This window comes from Hoplias malabaricus, unplaced genomic scaffold (assembly GCF_029633855.1).
Source record: "Hoplias malabaricus isolate fHopMal1 unplaced genomic scaffold, fHopMal1.hap1 scaffold_215, whole genome shotgun sequence".
Lineage (NCBI taxonomy): Eukaryota > Metazoa > Chordata > Actinopteri > Characiformes > Erythrinidae > Hoplias > Hoplias malabaricus.
In genome coordinates this window covers 43,980-63,618 of record NW_027101266.1, presented here as the reverse complement: position 1 = coordinate 63,618, position 19,639 = coordinate 43,980, and the positions used below count along the sequence as shown (strand labels likewise).

Sequence of the window (19,639 nt, the reverse complement as noted above, 5' to 3'; positions counted from 1 at the left end):
ACACACTCTATCAGATTATGTGTAAGTGATTGATGCAGAAGTATTGAATATTGCATGAACTGTAGTGAATAGAACCTGTGTGAATAGAAGGATGAGGTGAGGAAGTACGGGCCATGTACCTTTCGTTAATTGGTTTTCCATTTCTAATCCTGCAATAGAAAAAACAGAGAACAACCCATTTCCCTGTGTCTGCGTGGGTTTCCTCCGGGTGACTGTCTGTGAGGAGTGTGGTGTTTCTCCCTGTGTCTGCATGGGTTTCCTCCAGGTGACTTTCTGTGAGGAGTGTGGTGTGTTCTCCCTGTGTCCGCGTGGGTTTCCTCCGGGTGACTGTCTGTGAGGAGTGTGGTGTGTTCTCCCTGTGTCCGCATGGGTTTCCTCCGGGTGACTGTCTGTGAGGAGTGTGGTGTGTTCTCCCTGTGTCCGCATGGGTTTCCTCCGGGTGACTGTCTGTGAGGAGTGTGGTGTGTTCTCCCTGTGTCTGCGTGGGTTTCCTCCGGGTGACTGTCTGTGAGGAGTGTGGTGTGTTCTCCCTGTGTCTGCGTGGGTTTCCTCCAGGTGCTCCGGTTTCCTCCCACAGTCCAAAAACACACGTTGGTAGGTGGATTGGTGACTCAAAAGTGTCCGTAGGTGTGAGTGTGTGAGTGTGTGTTGCCCGGTGAAGGACTGGCGCCCCCTCCAGGGTGTATTTCCGCCTTACGCCCAATGATTCCAGGTAGGCTCTGGGTTCACCGCAACCCTGAACTGGATAAGGGTTACAGATAATGAATGAATGAATGAATGTTTTAGCCAGAACCAGAAGTTTTTAATGCTAATAGTGCCATATATTTTGAAACGGGGAACTTATTCTGTTGTTACATTAAAAATGAAAATACATTACCCATTTCACTATTTAAGTAGAAATTTGGTCAAGGACGGGGAACATATGCTGAGATTTCTACACACATTGAAGTCATGGGTGTCCAGAGAGGGGGTTCTAAAGCTAATATAAATAAGTTTGTGAAACTGCAGCAGAATGGTGACATTTATGAGACACATAGCTATATCTGTTAACTTCCTGTTAGGTGTGAAGAAACACAATATTAATTTACAGTGAACTAAAATCTAAATATATCTGATTCTAATATTCCCTGTATTTGTGTTTTGATCCATGGGAAGGAAAGAAAACACAAATAAAATCTACATTCTCTGGTACAGTTGATAACGTACAAAATAAGGGTCGTTCTCCGTTTTTCTACTGCAGGATTAGAAATGGAAAACCAATAAACGAAAGGTACATGGACCAAGCTTTCTGTCTTGTGGTTCTGTCTTCTTTAAAAAAAGAAGTAATAATAATAAAGACATTTATAAAAATGACCAGGAGCTGCCTATGAGTTCAGGTTTTACTCATCACTTAACAAGAGTTCAGATTTTTGCATGAGTTGTTATATATTTACTGACCATAGTAAGTTGCGTATTGCGGAATGTAAGGATTTGATCAGTATTACTGCTCCACCACTAATTAAATGTACACACAATCTTCAAAGCAAGTTGCTCTGAATTAGATTCTGTAAATGTAAATAATTAACAGGCTTTATCTGATGTAAACTTAGTTTCTTTGAGCAAGGAAAGTGATACCACTGAGTTTAACAGGCCTTTTCTCTGTGTCTCTGTGTGTCTTAGAGCAAGTACAGGAACACCACAGAATCAGGGCTGAGAACCGCGGTGCCAAATCAAAGAGTGGAGGAGTGTGTGGTCATGTCAAGGCACAATCAATAGTAAAATAAACAGAAATAATTAAACAGAAATATGTGGAAACCTGCTGAGATTATAGCTGAAGGCAAAAGAAAAAGTTATTGATCTTGCTGAGCGCAGACAGACACTGAGGAATTAGATTTCCCAGCTTCACTCCGTTCTGAGAAAAGGATTTTTTTGGGGGGAGAATCCTAGACCAAGGCCAGTATACACACAACCTCTTTAAACACCAGAATTCACCAAGGCTAGAGAAACAGCAACAAACAGATGAAAGAATACAAAGACTTTAACATGTTGTTTCATGTTAGTGTGTGTGTGTGTGTGTGTGTGTGTGTGTGTGAGAGAGAGAGAGAGAGAGAGAGAGAGAAAGAGAGTAGAAGAGCATAGGCATGAGATACAAGTTGGGAGGGGGACACATTCTGCTCACAAACAAAACCTCTGGATGCAGAGGATTTCAGGATTTGAAGGAGAATCTGGTCAAGGTCAAACACAGAAAATTACAGCAGTAATCCCTGGGCATCATGCTGAGGAGCTGGCGGGGATTTTTATTTCCATAGAAACTGAAACAGAAACTGTGCACAAGTTTAAGCACCCCCCCCCCCCCCCCCCAACCACCACCACCACCAAAACCCCAAGTCCACACAGAAGCACAGAGCGGATTTACAATGGAGTGAGGCTGGCAGTGCTGAGACACGTTTATACTGGTGGCTAATCGCTGGGTCAATCCACTGCACACGTTTCACTCATGCAGCACAGACACTCACTGAGAGGAAAGGTCATTTACAGGATACAGAGGGTTAGAATTAAGGCAGCAGTGGAAAACTTAAGCAAAGTAAACTAGTCATTACCTGCAGCAGGTAGTGTTTTACACTAGCAGAAAAGTTTGTATTTTTGTATTTGTAGCGGGTGATGACAGGTTCCAAAGTGGACATGTATATTTCCCCCTGCTGAGAGAAAGAGAGATATTGTAAATTATATTCATGAAAAAATACATAAATGTATAGCTCCCCCCACAAAATGGAGCTGGTGACATCTCATCTCTGATGAGAACCATGGGCTTTGAAAACCACAACAACACTGGCGGTAACATTAGACGATGTTTACTCGTTGTGTATTCGGGTGGTTTTTTTTGGACTGAGCATGGCTCTGTGCCCCAGTCCTCACAGATCAGCAGAGTTTTCCTTGTTGCACGTCTGGCTTTCACTGGAGTTCTTCGGCGAGAACAGATTCACTGAGCCTTTGAACCTCTGCAAACACCATGGGGTAATGTTATGGACTGCTATTGTTGGATAAAAACAAATGTGACCATTCCTGTAACTTGAGAGAATTTACAAGTGGCTAGTTTGTAATGAATGTCTGCATTCCATGGTGATTGACAGGTCTCTCTGGCCAATCAGCACTCTGCAAGGTTTACACGTCATGTTTATGGCACTTTTCCACCGCATAGAACCTAAACTGACTCAACTGGGTTTGGCTTTTCTCTGGAACTGGGTATGTTTTTAGTCCCTGCTCCTGGCTGGTACAAAAAAATAACACTCAAATACATGATGAGTAAACAGGGTCTAACCAAACAATTTTTTTGTTTTTCAAATATCATGGTTCTTGTCAGAGACAAGGCATCACCGGCTCCATTTTGTGGGGGAGCTGTGCTAGTGGAGAGTGTCGATTTGAACTGAGTCGAGTTGTGTAGGCTCCTTTCAGTGGAAAAGCACCATTCATCTAATTTAGCCTAGCTTGACTATATGATTTAGGGTAACTGCAGTTCTCTCTGGTTTGTTTATATTCAGAAGCTCTGGATATTTTAAGGTGGAACAATATTTTTCAAGAGAAAAAGAACTGCTGTTTGTACATGGCTGAAGTTTAAATTGTCTGTAAGTTTTAGTTCCCTTGTTGTAGCACTTTTGGTGCTTTATTTTCATGCAGTTAACACTCTCCCGAATTTAGAGTGAGTTCCTGCCTATGTAATCTGAAACAGCAAAAATAAATCAATGTCATTAATGAAGCAGGAATAAAACAATATCTTGTTTCATGATTTTCAACGTTTGGAAGGCTCTTTGCCTTTTTTTTTTTTTTTTTTTGCTGTGAGCAGAGAGAGAGGAAACCTAGCGTGTCTGACTGAACCACTTTGTTTTTTACTCATTTACCGACACCAGGATTTTATAAACACATAAACACATCAGGCCAGTTTTCGGTGTGCAGACAGACTGGAGAGCTAGGAAAAATCTGAGGAAAAATCTGAATTTTGTAAAAAGTCTTGGTAACACTTTAAATTACAGCCCGCTAATTACTGGGTAAGTACGGAGTAAGTAAGCGGTAAGATAAAATAAGTACGGAGTAAGTAAAGGGAATGACACTAGAAATATGTGGTAATTAATGGGTATCTTACAAACATTTTACAAATAAGGCACGCCATAAATACAGAGTAAGTACCTGTTAAGTAAGTCACAAGATAAATAAGTACTGGTATACACATATAACTAGTATCATACCCTTTACTTACTCTGTATTTACTCAGTAATTACATGAACGTCACCTTTAAACACTTTCATTTAAAGACTGTCAATACTTCCTTTTTTTCAGCCATTTACTGTCAAACCTTACTTTTACACAACTTTTCAATTAACAAGAATTTGTTGAAGGAAAGGGCACAGGGCACACGGGGCAGTGGGTAGGCTACTGTAGGCTACTTGGTTAAATGGCAGTAGTCAAAGGGCAGACTGCTCCCTATATTGAGAAAAGATTATTCTTCTACATTAATATGCAATTTTTAATTTTAATTTACCAGTCTAGCTGAGTTATTACCGGCCGAATACTGGTATTTACCAGCTGTCTTTCCATTGACCTTATCAGTGTGAGATCACAAGTTCAATCCCTGGTGATGCTTCAGCTGATGAAGGCCAGGAATCCAAGAAAGCAGAGTTGGCTTCACTCTCTCTAGGTGGGCAGGTTGCCCTTTTCCACATCACTTAGTGTAATGGTAGTAATGCTTCTCTTGAAAGCATATCGTCGCTGTCCACTGCCATGTTAGGGCAATTTCAAAGTAGATTGGTACTTGGATTAACAAATTAATCCAAGAAAAATACAATATAGACAATGTTAAACTTTTTCTAAAGTTGTGCCAGTTGATACAGACCCTGTGCAGTGATAAAAACTAAGCAATTGTGTGTGTGTGTGTGTGTGTGTGTGTGTGTGTGTGTGTGTGTAATGCTGTTGGTACCAGGTGCCAGTATCCTCTCTGTGTGGCTCCAGGGCTGTGAGTGAACCCTCACCTCATCAGCACATAATGACGCTCTAACTGTGAAAATGACCCATGGGTGTTTATATGGGCTACATATGTCACATTCTCATTTCCTTTACAGACTTGGCTGATAGTTTCCACAATTTGTTGCATCTCTGTAGACACACAAATTGTAAATACCAATCTCCATAAAGGTGATAAATGTGCGGCTTGTTCTGTCCTTGTAACAGGAGTCTGTTCAATCGGTCCTCTCTGCTGGTGTGTTTAGTCATATATTTCAGACAGCTCCCAAATGGTGTACCTGGCTAATGTCTCTCTAACACAAAAACAAGTCTAAAAAAGTGAAAGCTGTGAATCAAACCCAGCCCTCAGTCCCAGCTGAATGCTTGCATCATTGTTGACACCTCGGTTTGCTCCAAGGCAAAAATCATTTTACATTGGAAGGTGTAGGAGAACTGCATTTATTTGAAACACTGCCAAATGCCCAAGTCAACAAGCTACAGTCCGACCACGGGAATGTCACATTACATTATATTAACCAATGTTCTTGTGGTATCCATTGCAACGTGTTCAAATGTGTCAGACTTCATGTGTCAGACTTCAACAAACAGTTCAGCTGGTTTGGTTTAAGCATAAATTATTTGTTAATGATGACATTTCATTCATTGATTGTCTGTAGGCACCTCCCCAGGGTCGCAGTGATGATATTTCAGATGAGAAATATAATTATTTCTCTGTTACCCAAATCACAAACCTTGTTTGTATTATACTAAACTGGGTGGCCCTGTGGAGCTGCAGGAAATGTCCCTGCCTCACAGCTCCAGGATCTTAAGAGTCCTGGGTTAAACCCCACCTTGTGTGACTATCATTGTGTTTTCCCTGTGGCTGTGTCAAATAACCCACTGGTGTAAATGTGTGAGTGTGTGTGTAATGTCCTGTGATGGACTGGCACCCTGCCCATGGTGTGCTCCTCCCTTGTGCGTATGATTCCAAATAAGTCACACCATGACCCTGAACACGATGAAACAGAAAGTTACAGAAAGTAAAAGTATGAATTAGTGACTCTAAAGTCTTACATTAAACATCCTGCAGAGTTTGAACGAAATAAATAAATGTGTATAAATGTAATGACATATACAAGGCTCAGCTTGGATGTTATGGTGCTTTTTCAAACCACTAGAGGGAGTCAAAGCCTCTGATAGCGTTTCTGTAGCATCAGCGTGTCACCTCAGTTCACATTGTTCACCAGAACCTTAGAACATTACCAAGCGTTTTTATTTTCATGAATTGATCTTTTATTGTTATCAAATCTACAGTTAAGCTTCTTTACATATATCTCAGTAATAAAGGTTCAGCAACGATTATTTTTCACTTAGCACAAACATATATGCATTTGTTCCCAAAACTAGCTTCTTTAGGATGTGCAGTATAGTCACGTGGCTAGCTAAAAATCTATTTAATGGCTTGTAAATGTTTTACATTTATGTGTTTTAACATATGAATAGACATATCTTCAAATATACTGTAATTTAAAAGAATCCAATATTTTGTTAAACATTCCCACCTTGTGTTACATGTAAATGGAACAATTCTCAGAATGGTGCTTACAAACATAGTGCACGTTAATACTGTAGTAAAGAAAAAAAATTGCATGATTTATATTAAAAACCTCATATTGCTTCGGTTATAAATGACAAAGTTTCAAAATTTACATCATGATATGATTATTGTGTCATTCAGTATACTATAATACATTAATCATTCATTCATTGTCTGTAACCGCTTATCCAATTCAGGGTCCACCTGGAATCATTGGGCGCAAGGCGGGAATACACCCTGGAGGGTGTGCCAGTCCTTCACAGTCCTTCACTCACACATTCACTCGCACACTCACACCTACGGACACATTTGAGTCGCCAATCCACCTACCAACTTGTGTTTTTGGACTGTGGGAGGAAACCGGAGCACCCAGAGGAAACCCACGCAGACACAGGGAGAACACACCACACTCCTCACAGTCACCCGGAGGAAACCCACGCAGACACAGGGAGAACACACCACACTCCTCACAGACAGTCACCCGGAGGAAACCCACGCAGACACAGGGAGAACACACCACACTCCTCACAGTCACCTGGAGGAAACCCACGCAGACACAGGGAGAACACACCACACTCCTCACAGTCACCCGGAGGAAATCCACGCAGACACAGGGAGAACACACCACACTCCTCACAGTCACCCGGAGGAAATCCACGCAGACACAGGGAGAACACACCACACTCCTCACAGTCACCTGGAGGAAACCCACGCAGACACAGGGAGAACACACCACACTCCTCACAGTCACCCGGAGGAAATCCACGCAGACACAGGGAGAACACACCACACTCCTCACAGACAGTCACCCGGAGGAAACCCACACAGACACAGGGAGAACACACCACACTCCTCACAGACAGTCACCCGGAGGAAACCCACACAGACACAGGGAGAACACACCACACTCCTCACAGACAGTCACCCGGAGCGGGAGTCGAACCGACAACCTCCAGGGCGTTGGAGCTGTGTGACTGCAACACTACCTGCTGCGCCACCGTGCCGCCCCTAATACATTAATGAGTATGAAAAACTCATTAATGAAAAAACTCAAAAAAATGACTTAAACCTCTTGTCAAAAAAATTAAAAAACTTGATTCCCGTCTGATTTTTAGCACTCAAAATACAATACATTTTTTTTATATAAAAATAGCCTGCCATTGATTGCTTAAACAAATAGACTATTTAGTAATACAAACTTTAAATGAATGATTAAATTGAAAACAAAAACATAAAAAAAAAAATTCCCACCCTTTTTTCAAATGGAAATGCTCTCAGCATTCATAACCCAAATCCATGTTTTCACATACTATCAGGAAGTCTCCAGTCATTGTTTAGTTTGTTTGCTATTCAGAATTGTTTCAGTTAAGATGGCGTGATTGATATGCGATATATAGACACCTCTGGCTTGAGATGTGAAATTTCCTTTGAAACAAGACTTTTACTGATTTTAAATCATTAAGTGATTATGCCAGCTCGCCTAAATCCATATATATTTTTCTTTTTCTCAGAACAAATATATCACTCCAGTAGCAGTAGCAGGTTCATATTATTTAATGTTGAAGGCTGATTTCAGACCTTTCAAAGCTTGGACTTTACCTATTTTTTTCCATGCACTGGGATAAACAGCAGGCTTTGCTTTATAGGCTTCAGCAAACATCTCATTGTATTTCACGAGCACATATTTCCAGTAGTCAGAGGCCTCAATAGATCTGTCTGGTGGAATGAGCCAGTCCGGGTAGTACGTATGGTAGTCTTTGTATGGATGAAATTGGAATTTTGTCTGATGATTTCTAAAAGACCCGTTTCCATGTACACTGGATGTACAAATCTCCTCAGAAAGGATATTAGTGGTGATAGATCTATAGGCGCCCAGTCCCTGTGATCGATGTACAGCTGCATAGTGTTGTTCATGAGCCTTTCCTCCTGCTTCACACGGTGCTTTGCAGAAGGGACATTGCTTTCCACAACCAAAGACCCTCTCAAAGAGCTCATGTTGGGGTTTGACAGACACTTCGTTTAATGTCTCAGTGATATCAGATGATGTTGCTACCTCCTCTTCAAGCTGTCTCTTTAAATCACTCAAACACTCCAGGAGAGTTTTGGAGAAGGGAACAAACAAACATGTGTTTTGAAAGAGAATCCTATCCACTGTGTCCATGGGCACTGAGATGACCTTGCTGAGGACTTTGCAGACATTCTGAACTAGTACTGTTGTGCTTTGAGTATCATTGGGCAAAGGACACCCATCATCTCCAGACTGAGAAGTTTCCACTGCTTCAACAACCTTTTCCATGATTAAACCCAGCCTCTTTGTTTTTAAACTGCACAAAGAAATTTCATTTGAAAGGCACCGAACTACATGCTTATGTATCCAGTCTTTAACGTAGGACTCATAATTCTGAATATATCTGAGAAATTCTCTGAATTCTCCGTTTTCCAGAAGCTCCTTCAGGATGCTATACTGAAAGTACGAACGTGAATTATACTCAGTCGAGTAACTGCTATTCAAAATTGCATCCACTATGTCGGCTCCGATGGATTTGTTGATGTACTCAGCCAGCGCTGGTTTGAGGCAGAGCTGAGTGAACTCTTGAGATTTTCTCTGACATCGATCTTTGAATCTGTACAGATCAGTGAAATCAGTCAGATACTGAGACTTACATGTCTCTAAATGTTTCAGCGGATCTTTTTCAGAAAGGAATTTCCTGTGCATCTCAGTGAATTTCCGAGCTGCAATGCCACAAATGTAAAGCTTTAGATCAACCTCAAATTTGATGTTGGTTTTATTATTTACTTTGCTTATATATTCTTCAATTTTCTCAAGGAGGTCTTTAGTGAGAAAAGCCTGGTAATCACTTTTGGATTTTGCAGATTCATCAATCATTCTCCTGCAGTTCTGAATTGCAGTATCTACAACACTCTGAATACTTTGCTTTACGCTTCTTTTGGAGAAAACATTTTTTTCCTGCACCAAAAAGTGTTTCTTTGATTTGACCTTGAAAGTGTCAAGCCCATACTCTCTTAAATCTTTAACATGCTCCATGTGTTCACTGATTTGGCGGTAGCCAAAACTTGAGTGCAGTTCCTTTAATATTTCAGAAGAAATATCTTTTTCTACCAAGCCTGAAATATTCGCTACGGCTTTGTTCCACATGCTGTCAAAATCAGCCTTCAAATCCTTGTCAGACAACTCATCTTTTCTGCCTTTGCAATTTTTCAGCAGCTGAAGGACTTGTTCCTCTATCGTAGCGGCTTGTTTCCTGTGAAGGTCTTTCACTTTGGCCATGTCTGTTCTCTGCTGAAGAGCGATGTCTAAGCCATTTCTTGCTCCAGTTTGCATTTCCGTCTGAAGGCTCTTGATATTTTTAATGAAGTCATGTTTGTACCTCTCCAGCAGGCCTACATGCCGGTCTTTCCTTTTGTAGTACTGTTTCAATTTCTCTTGCATTTCTCTCTGCTGGGAGTCAACCTCTTTCCTTGCATCAGTATAAAGTGCTTCAACAGTCTGTTTTAATGTTTGCATACAGCTGGTTTCTGTGTTTGATATTTGTATTGTTGCACTTTCGAGCCAGGAATAGACATGCTTTTTGAAAGACCACTCCCATTCCGAGAATTCTTTGCAAAGGCAGTCATATGCCTGGGCAACCAGGGTGTTTTGGAAGCTGAAAATGAAATTCTCAAACTTTACAGCCCTCCACATGCTACCCATCCATTCCAGAAACTGTGGGATGTTAAAGAACGGTTCGCTGCTTCTTGCGTTCAGGTTTTTTAACATGTTTTTCTTAAAGTCAAAAACAGCAGCGCTGTAGCCTGTATTAACAGGTGCCATCGGAGGAGTGCCATACCATAAACCTGGTATATACCAGTTATTCCTTTCCATGTCATAAGTCAAAACATCTGTAAACTTGCTGATGCCAGTTTTCTTCTCCATTGTTGCTGCAATCTGTGTCATTTCATTCAGGTTGTCCATGAGATGTTGTCTCTCTGCCCTTAATTTGCTGTGCGCAGATACACCCCCAACGTTTTGGTGAACAAAGTGACAAACCGTTTTTTTGCCAAGCTCCTTCATGCGTAAAAAAGCATGCACTGCTATCTGTAAAATATCTTTCATCTCTGTGAAGTTCTCCATTGCAACATTTATGATGGTTACATCACTGAGACCAATCACAAACGTGGCCAGCTCGTTGTCATGCTCATAACTGTTGTCCAGTTGGGCCAAATCTGATGATTTCAAACCCTCTGTATCAATTAAGAGGATAAAGTCACAAGCCATTTCTGTCTTGAGGTCTTCTCCCACTGGAAGTAAGAGCATGTATGCTCCACGTGTGCATCGACCACTGCTAACTGCAAACTGTACACCAAACATGGTGTTGAGCAGAGTTGATTTGCCTGTGCTTTGAACCCCTAACACTGTCAAGACCAGCAGATGACTCTTTTCTCCAACCATCCTGTGAAGCTCCATCAGAACATCACTCACCCACTTCACTGGAATACTGGAGGCATCTCCATCCAGTAGCTCAAGAGGAAACCCTGCCAGAAGCAGCTCAGCAGCCAGTGTGGGGAGTTTATCAATTTTATTGCTTGTACCAAACAAAGCTTCATAAATATGTCCCATTTCTCTCATGTAATGTTCAATGCCAAGAGAGCTATCCAGAAGTTTCTGGTCTATTTGGGCAAGGGAATCTTTGTCTTTACGCTGACAGTGTTCTTTAAACTCATGTCGAAGGGAAGACAGGTACTTTCGCGAACGCATGTCCAACTTATGTTCCGTCCATTTGAGAAAGAATGCTCTCTCATCGTAGTTGTCAGTTGTTAAAGAATTGAGAAACTCTGACATTCCTGTTGTGATCTTGTACATACTTCGTGTCTTCTGAATAGACTGTATTTCTTGTTGAAGTTGTTCTTTGTACTCTTCCAGCTTCAGATCTCCTGTAGTGTGTAACCTGCATCCCTCTTTCTCGATCTGGGCCAGTTTTTTCCAGGTTTCACCTTGCAGTGGCAGCTGGCTCTTCTTGTAGTCCTCAATTTTACGAACTCCAATGCCTTTGATTATATTCTGCGCTGCTCCCTCTGCTGAGTGGGAGGCCTCATTACTGAGCTCGTCGACAGATATTCCGAATTCACAAGCAATATTCGCCATGGATTCAATATCTAAGGGTGCAGAGTGCACACTGATGGTTTTCCTAATGACAGAGCAGATCATTTCTGCAAGCTTTGCCATATTGACATTCTGACTTTTCACAATGATGTCTTCTTTAGTCAACTTCAGAGCATCCATCACTTCTTGAATTGATGACCTCACTTCTGGATTTGCATCTTTCTGATAATTCACAATGAAGAATAGTTTTGATTTTATTTGTTGTGAAGAGACAAACATCTTTTGCTCTTTTTCGTCAAAACTGTCCAGAAACACAAACATTGCTTGTGACACTTGAGCAAGGAAAGCAAATTGTTTTTCAAAAGCACAAATGTCTCCTCTTAAATTTGCAATGGCCACTGGCTCAGGGAAAATGTCAATGGTTGTGTTCCCACATGGAAGATACCAGGACATTTCAACCATGCCATTAGCAATCTTCCTGGGGCGACATCCGCCAGCCATTTCCCTGTGACAAAAGAAATCATGGTGCTGCTGGGATTTACTAAGTAAGTGATTCATAACTTGGGACTTTGACAAGGTGCAGTTTCTTAGCCTGACAAAAGATACCAGGGGTATTTTTGCACAAACTACACTCTCTTCAACAAACCCTTTACTTTCAGACAATGAATGTGGGCGCCACTCTTTTAAAATACCTCTTAGAGCCCATAACATTAGAGTGCACTGATTCTGTGTGCCATTGGGTAACAAGAAGGGCACTGCAAACTGGCACATGGACATCTTAAGGGTCATTTCCTGTAGTAGGAAACTATCAGCACAAACAAAAAGTGCCACAACCACATCTAGGGTATTAGGACTGATGTCTGTGTTACTCTCAGTAAACAAGTCATTTGTTCCATCATTTTCACTAGCATACACAAAACTCCTTGATTTTGTATTGGCCATCAACAGTTTCCTTAGGAACGCCCATGGTATTGCTTGCAGTGAGTCAACCTCTTTTTCAGACAGACTTTCCTCGTTGATCTCCTGTAAGGATCTGAGAGAAAGCTTATTGGGGAAATATTCTGCAAGTCCCAGTGTGTCTAAAAAGGTATGAAGGGATTCTGTAAAGAAAGAGCAAAGTTTAACTGAAACATTCAGCCCATTTGTGTATTTAAAAAATAGCGAGGAAACACCAAGTGTCACTTACCGCACTTTGGTGGCACAGGAGGTTTGTTGCCCTGATTATGTCCTAAAAGAAAAAAGATATACAAACATACTTCATATTAGCTAGTACAGACCATGCTTATGAAGCCCAGGAGGCGAACAAAAATACAATTCTACATAAAGAGGGCAAAGTATTTTGGTACTTATTTTACTGCATGTATTAAATAGTAAATTAAAAAAAGACTAATTGTGCATCTGAAGAAAATGCCATGTACATAGAAAAAATGTCTTTACTCTCTCTCATACATATGCACTTAAGGGAGGATCACTCAACACATCTGAGCTGTGGTTGGAGATATTAGACTACAAATTTTACTCAGTTCACCAAATTTAAGCGACTACTACCAGCTAATAAGAGTCTTCACTATTCTAAAGGCTTTCTTGTAGTCATAAGCTGATGAGCAACAAACTACTTGCCTTTGATGAATGTTACTTTAATACTGTCACACCCTCGTCTCGTCAAGTCTGTTTTTCCGGCCATGTGCTCTTTTAGCACATGGCTCTGTTTGTTGTTGTTCTAGTCCCGCCTTTGTTCCTCCTCCTCGTTTGTCTCATTTGTTACCCTGCCCCCTCGTTATCCGTCTCAGGTGCGTCTCGTCTGTGTTTTGTATTTAAGTCCCCTTCCTTCACTTCATTTTGTTGGTCATTCGTTCTTTGTATCGTGTCTAGTCGGTTGTGTTCTCAAGTCTGTCTGTCTCCGCTGTTTCTAGTTCATTGTTTTTCACGTCCTTGTTTTGTTTCCGTTGTTTTCATTTGTTTTTCAGTCATCGTGTTTCCTTTCTGTTGTAGTCTGTTCTGTAGTATTCTGTTTTGTTTAATTAAAAGTTTACTGTGTTTTAGCAAGTGCGTCCGCCTCCGTCAGTCTGCTCCGTGATCCCTGACAAATACTTTATATTCAAATGCCTATTGAATTTTCTATAAACCTTTCGTTCTTATTTAGCAGCGCCCCAACATTTTCGAGTTTGTTGCAGACATTAAATATTAAATTTGTTTATATACACAAACACAATCAAGTTGTTCACTGAAAACATTGGAAATGTTTTTCTTTTCTCAGTTAAATAAAATTTCAAGACAATGAAAAAAAACCCCACAGATCATTGATTTATTTTATTGGAGATGGGGATTGTATGTTATTTGAATTAATGGTGAGTTAAAGAAAATATCACCACATAAAGGTTTCTGAAACACATAATACTTAATATAATATTCATATTCTAAGACATCTTGACAGGAAGTGATTAATTTGGTAAGTGTAAAATAATCATTTATACCATCTGTAATAAATATATTATACATTAGGATTATAATTTTAATTAATTACTCTACACGAGTTAATTACATACCTTCACCATCATTTGACAATGAGGCCATGTTTCTTCTTCACTCTGCTGGAGTTACAGAATCTCCCTTATACCTGCAGAAATATGACATGTGCCTTTAGTGATAGTTTGTATTGGGGTGTGGGGAAAAAGGCAGTCGGATGCAGAGGATGGGTAAACAATTTAATAAAGGGAATACCACTATTGTAGTATATATCATGTGACAATAATCAATGATCATAAGGTCATACACCAGAAAGGAAAAACGGAAGACTACTACGCAAAAGAGTCACTGAGAGCACTTTGATACTGACCTTAACTTGTCTTTTCCAAGAGTCAACATTAAACCAGTCACTTCCATCATGTTTATTAACAATTTTAACCATTTATCCATCCAGATTAATGAGTCATCTACCAGCAGATTGTCTTTTTAGACATTAATGGTTATGTGGTGCATCTTAACGAAATAAATGACATTAAATTCACAGATTTCAGTGTATTGTTCGACTTTTTTAGGACTTATCTGACCCTATTTAGATAACATCAGGTCAATGTTGCTCTTTACATGTATTCATTCATTCATTCATTCATTATCTGTAACTGCTTATCCAATTCAGGGTCGCGGTGGGTCCAGAGCCTACCTGGAATCACTGGGTGCAAGGCGGGAATACACCCTGGAGGGGGCGCCAGTCCTTCACAGGGCAACCCAGACACACACATTCACACCTACGGAGTCGCCAATCCACCTACCTTTTTGGACTGTGGGAGGAAACCGGAGCACCCGGAGGAAACCCACGCGGACACTGGGAGAACACACCAAACTCCTCACAGACAGTCACCCGGAGCGGGAATCAAACCCACAACCTCCAGGTCCCTGGAGCTGTGTGACTGCGACACTACCTGCTGCACCACCGTGCCGCCTCTTTACATGTATGCGTGTTACAAATGACTATGAATGATATTTTAGGTGTTTACAACCTAATGAATTACCATTTCATTACACATTTTAAACATTTTATAAACTTTTATAAGTCTAGACTTATTTTAAAGTGGTATTTAAAATAAATCTGTGAACATAATGTTCATGCAATTCCTTCCCCTACTAAAAAGTTTCACTTGTGCTAATAAAGTAATGAATCAGCCTTTTAGCATCAGGAATTTCCAGGCAGGAAATGGACCAAAGTTTAAAGTTTGCTAAACACAGCACCGAAACTGGTTGCTTTTGTTAATAGGGATTGTGAAAGCTGTTTGTATAAATGATCTGAATTCAGGAACCGAGTTTACTGTGATTGTCACATAGGGACACAGGTGACCAAAGAGGCAGAAGCATGCGCTCAAATGAATAAATGAATAATAAGCACGAACACAAACCCATAGACTGAATATACACAAGCTGTAACAAGCATTCACCACACAAATGACGTGGATAATGACAACGTCAGAGAACCATATAATAGACTACACCAAAAGATCTTAAATAATGAGATTTGATGGGATACACCTGTAAGCTGCACTCACATGACTGACAAAGAGTTCACTGCCCTCACATGACTGACAAAGAGTTCACTGCCCTCACATGACTGACAAAAAGCTCACTGTAGTCACATGACTGACAAAAAGCTCACTGTAGTCACATGACTGACAAAAAGCTCACTGTAGTCACATGACTGACAAAGAGTTCACTGCCCTCACATGACTGACAAAAAGCTCACTGTAGTCACATGACTGACAAAGAGTTCACTGCCCTCACATGACTGACAAAAAGCTCACTGTAGTCACATGACTGACAAAAAGCTCACTGTAGTCACATGACTGACAAAGAGTTCACTGCCCTCACATGACTGACAAAAAGCTCACTGTAGTCACATGACTGACAAAAAGATCACTGTAGTCACATGACTGACAAAAAATAAATTAGACTGATACAAACTAAATAAAGACTTCTAGTGTTAGATCTCTTTTACCCTAGTTACTCACAGTTCAAACTCACAGAAATGATAAGAAGTGTAACAACAAACTTGTCAGCACTGCCTTTAAAGCAGAGTTGTTCCATAATTTCAACTGAGCTTAATGAATGATGTAGTGACCTTGTCTGTTATGGCCTATTCAGCTAAGGTCAAAGAAACTCATTTTAAAATAACAAATAAAATGTACCCAGTTAATGTGTGAGTGTGTGAGTGAGTGAATGTGTGTGTGTTGCCCTGTGAAGGACTGGCGCCCCCTGCAGGGTGTATTCCCGCCTTGCGCCCAATGATTCCAGGTAGGCTCTGGACCCACCGCGACCCTGAACTGGATAAGGGTTACAGATAATGAATGAATGAATGAATGAATGTACCCAGTTGCTGACTTTTTAAAAGAAGATTTATGTTTGCGGTAGACCTTGTGGATTCTGTAGTGAACCCGAAGAGACCTTAGAGCACATGATTTATTTATGTACTGTAACTAGGAAACTAGGACTGGTCATCCTTCAAGATAAATAATATGTCACCTTTTATCATCTCTCATATAACATTCTACATGGACAATCTAGACTCTTCTATTTCTGATTTGATAAATATTGTCATGGGTAAATACCATACTAACTGCTGTAAATGGAGAAACAATTAACCATCCTTTTTGGGTTATTTTTTCTCTCGCTCCAAAACCTTAAGTCTAACAAACCTGTTGTTATAAAATTACCTTGCTCCTTTATGTCACTGTCTGTTGCCCCATTTGTTTGTTCTATTTTGAGATGTGTTTGTAGTTTTTGTGAAGGGTCTCCTTTACAAGATGTTGTAATTCTTAATCCTTAATTAATAATAATAATTTAAAACATGGCAGCACGGTGGTGCAGCAGGTGGTGCAGGGGCCTGGAGGTTGTGGGTTCGATTCCTGCTCTGGGTGACTGTCTGTGAGGAGTGTGGTGTGTTCTCCCTGTGTCTGTGTGGGTTTCCTCCGAGTGATTGTCTGTGAGGAGTGTGGTGTGTTCTCCCTGTGTCTGCGTGGGTTTCCTCCGGGTGCTCCGGTTTCCTCCCACAGTCCAAAAACACACGTTGGTAGGTGGATTGGCGACTCAAAAAAAGTGTCCGTAGGTGTGAGTGTGTGCGTGAATGTGTGTGTGTGTGTGTCTGTGTTGTGACTAGCGCCCCCTCCAGGGTGTGTTCCCGCCTTGCGCCCAATGATTCCAGGTAGGCTCTGGACACACCGCGACCCTGAACTGGATAAGGGTTACAGATAATGAATCAATGAATTTAAAACATTTAAAAGAAACAAAGACAGCTCACCAGTGCAGGGTGTGGCTAAGAGGAACAAGAGGGAAGAAAACAATATTGACCCAAGACCAAACCAAACTAAACCCTGACAAAAACATGAATAAACCTTGGATCAGTGTGATGAATGTTGGCCTTTACATAAAAATAAATTCTACTTATTGATTTTATAGTTGCCCTTCAAGTCTTACTTATAAAGAATTCATCGTTTATTGCCCTCACTTTTTGGTGTTGCGAGATGTGTAATGTTTGTACATAGTAAACTTTGTCTGAATCCTCCTCCATGCTTCAGACCAACTGCCCACGCTCCAGCAACCACCAAGTGCCTTGGACCTGCCCCTACACTGAAGTTCTCACGGACTCCTAACTATTATCACCAGTAGATTATGACCAGAGGAGGATAGGTCACCCCTTGTGAGCCTTGGTTCCTCCCAAGGTTTCTTCCTCAGCTGAGGGAGTTTTTCCTTGCTACTGTCGCCCCTGGCATTGCTCACTTGGGGTCTTTTACATTTTTTTACATTTCATGTCAAATCTTTGTCTTTACTGGAATTCTGTGAAGCTGCTTTGTGACATCATCAGTTGTAAAAAGCGCTATACAAATAAATTTGATTTGATTTGATTTGATCTGAATAACCTTAGCTGAACATAAATGTAATGCTTTTTATCAGCTAAAATGATTTAAACTCATTAATAATCACTTATAACACATACATAGAAAGGGCAAGCGTGACCAAAGTAAACAAACTAAATCCTGAACAAAACAGGAATTAAATATTGGATCTGTATGATGAGTGTTTGCCTTTACATAAAAATAAATTCTACTTAACTATTTTATAGTTGCTATTAATAACTATTGATAAATGTGTAAAGGGTCCCAGCCCAGAATGTTGTTTATCTGTTTAACATCACTGTAACATATGTCTTTTTTTTTTTGCCTTTTTAATAGAAGGCTGTGGTCGACCAGGTGACATCAGAGAGACACTCTCAGTGACTGTTTTTAAATCTCATTTGATATACATTTGTATGAATGTATCTTTTGATGTTAATGTGTTTTATGATGTAAGTGAGACTTGTGCACATAGAAAACTGGTGCTGAATAAATTCTCATGTGTATCTCTGTGCTGTATAAATATAATTGGCTATAATGCTTATGTAATAATTACAGAACAAAAACCTAGGAGAAAAAAATTAACTGTGGATTTAGTTAATAATATATTTCACAGTCTTCTTTGCCCTTTAGAAGCAGAGTGAGTCATGTTCTGCTTTTTACTATTATCCTTCTTATCTCTGCCTTCTTTCTAAACCACTTGTGTGCACCTCACTCTTCTTCCAACGCCACCTCCTCTATCACTTAAATACATTTTTCATTAAAATCTGCTAATCAGGGTTTTGCTTTTATTGATTGTTAGTCCAAGAAATGTTTTCACCAATACACAAAAAATGCTGATGTTGACGTCATCATTTCAACTAACATTTCTGACCCAAATTGATTGTTAATTGTTAATTGATTAATTGTTTTTAAATCTATAATAAATAACTTATAAAACAGAAACCTTAATTATTCACAAATAGCTTGTTTTTAGACTAATGAAATGTACAAAAATTTGTGATTTAATGCCTAATATTTCAATAAAATAATCAGTTTACAAACATTTACAAACACTTTCAAATATTTTATCTAAACACTGAAGACTTCACCCAGATCAAGTTTTATTTATTAACACAGTAACATTTAAGGAGATGAAGTATAATGTTAAATAGTGTAAGGCAGTAACTATATATTTTGTCTCTTCCCTTCATCTCTTTTATTGTTCTATATCCTCTAGTTAGCCCTATTGGGAAACAACATAGCATTCCAGCTCTGTTTTACCATTTATGTGATGAAAAACAAAATAATTTCTCTCTGAATGACTGCCTGCTGGATGTCATTAGTTGATTAGTTATATTCTCAGTGCTCTGTAGCTCTTCTAATGTTGTTAAATTAATTTATTGCATGTTATATCACATTAAAGCTTACTTTAAAAATAAATTGACTGTATATTTTACAAATTGTTCATTATCATTAAGCTTGTGATTATGGTCCTTATCAGGATATTTGAATATTATAAAATAAATATTGATATGACCTTCTCTTCAGAGAGCCAGGAGTCTTGAGATGAGAAACCCTCAGAGAGTGAAGCAGGGATCCAGAATGAGCCAA

General features: G+C 39.9%; 1 protein-coding gene across 1 annotated transcript; it reads right to left on the bottom strand.

Annotated features, from left to right (window-relative positions):
• Window positions 1-6,266: 6,266 nt before the first annotated feature.
• On the bottom strand, window positions 6,267-19,603 carry LOC136685456 (up-regulator of cell proliferation-like). Its single transcript, XM_066659385.1, has 4 exons — window positions 19,566-19,603; window positions 14,216-14,286; window positions 12,856-12,897; window positions 6,267-12,769 (listed from the first exon to the last, which is right to left on the bottom strand). The coding sequence occupies exons 2-4, from the start codon at window positions 14,241-14,243 to the stop codon at window positions 8,118-8,120; spliced, it is 4,722 nt and encodes a 1,573-aa protein (XP_066515482.1). The 5' UTR covers window positions 14,244-14,286; window positions 19,566-19,603; the 3' UTR covers window positions 6,267-8,117.
• Between the last annotated feature and the right edge of the window lie 36 nt (window positions 19,604-19,639).

Excerpts from the sequence above, each read along its gene's own strand:
- LOC136685456 (XM_066659385.1), bottom strand. The coding sequence starts at position 14,243 with ATGGCCTCATTGTCAAATGATGGTGAAG. Across the intron at positions 12,898-14,215 it reads ATTGTCAAATGATGGTGAAG|GACATAATCAGGGCAACAAA; the intron begins GTATGTAATTAA and ends TTTTTCTTTTAG. Across the intron at positions 12,770-12,855 it reads TCCTGTGCCACCAAAGTGCG|AATCCCTTCATACCTTTTTA; the intron begins GTAAGTGACACT and ends CTTTCTTTACAG.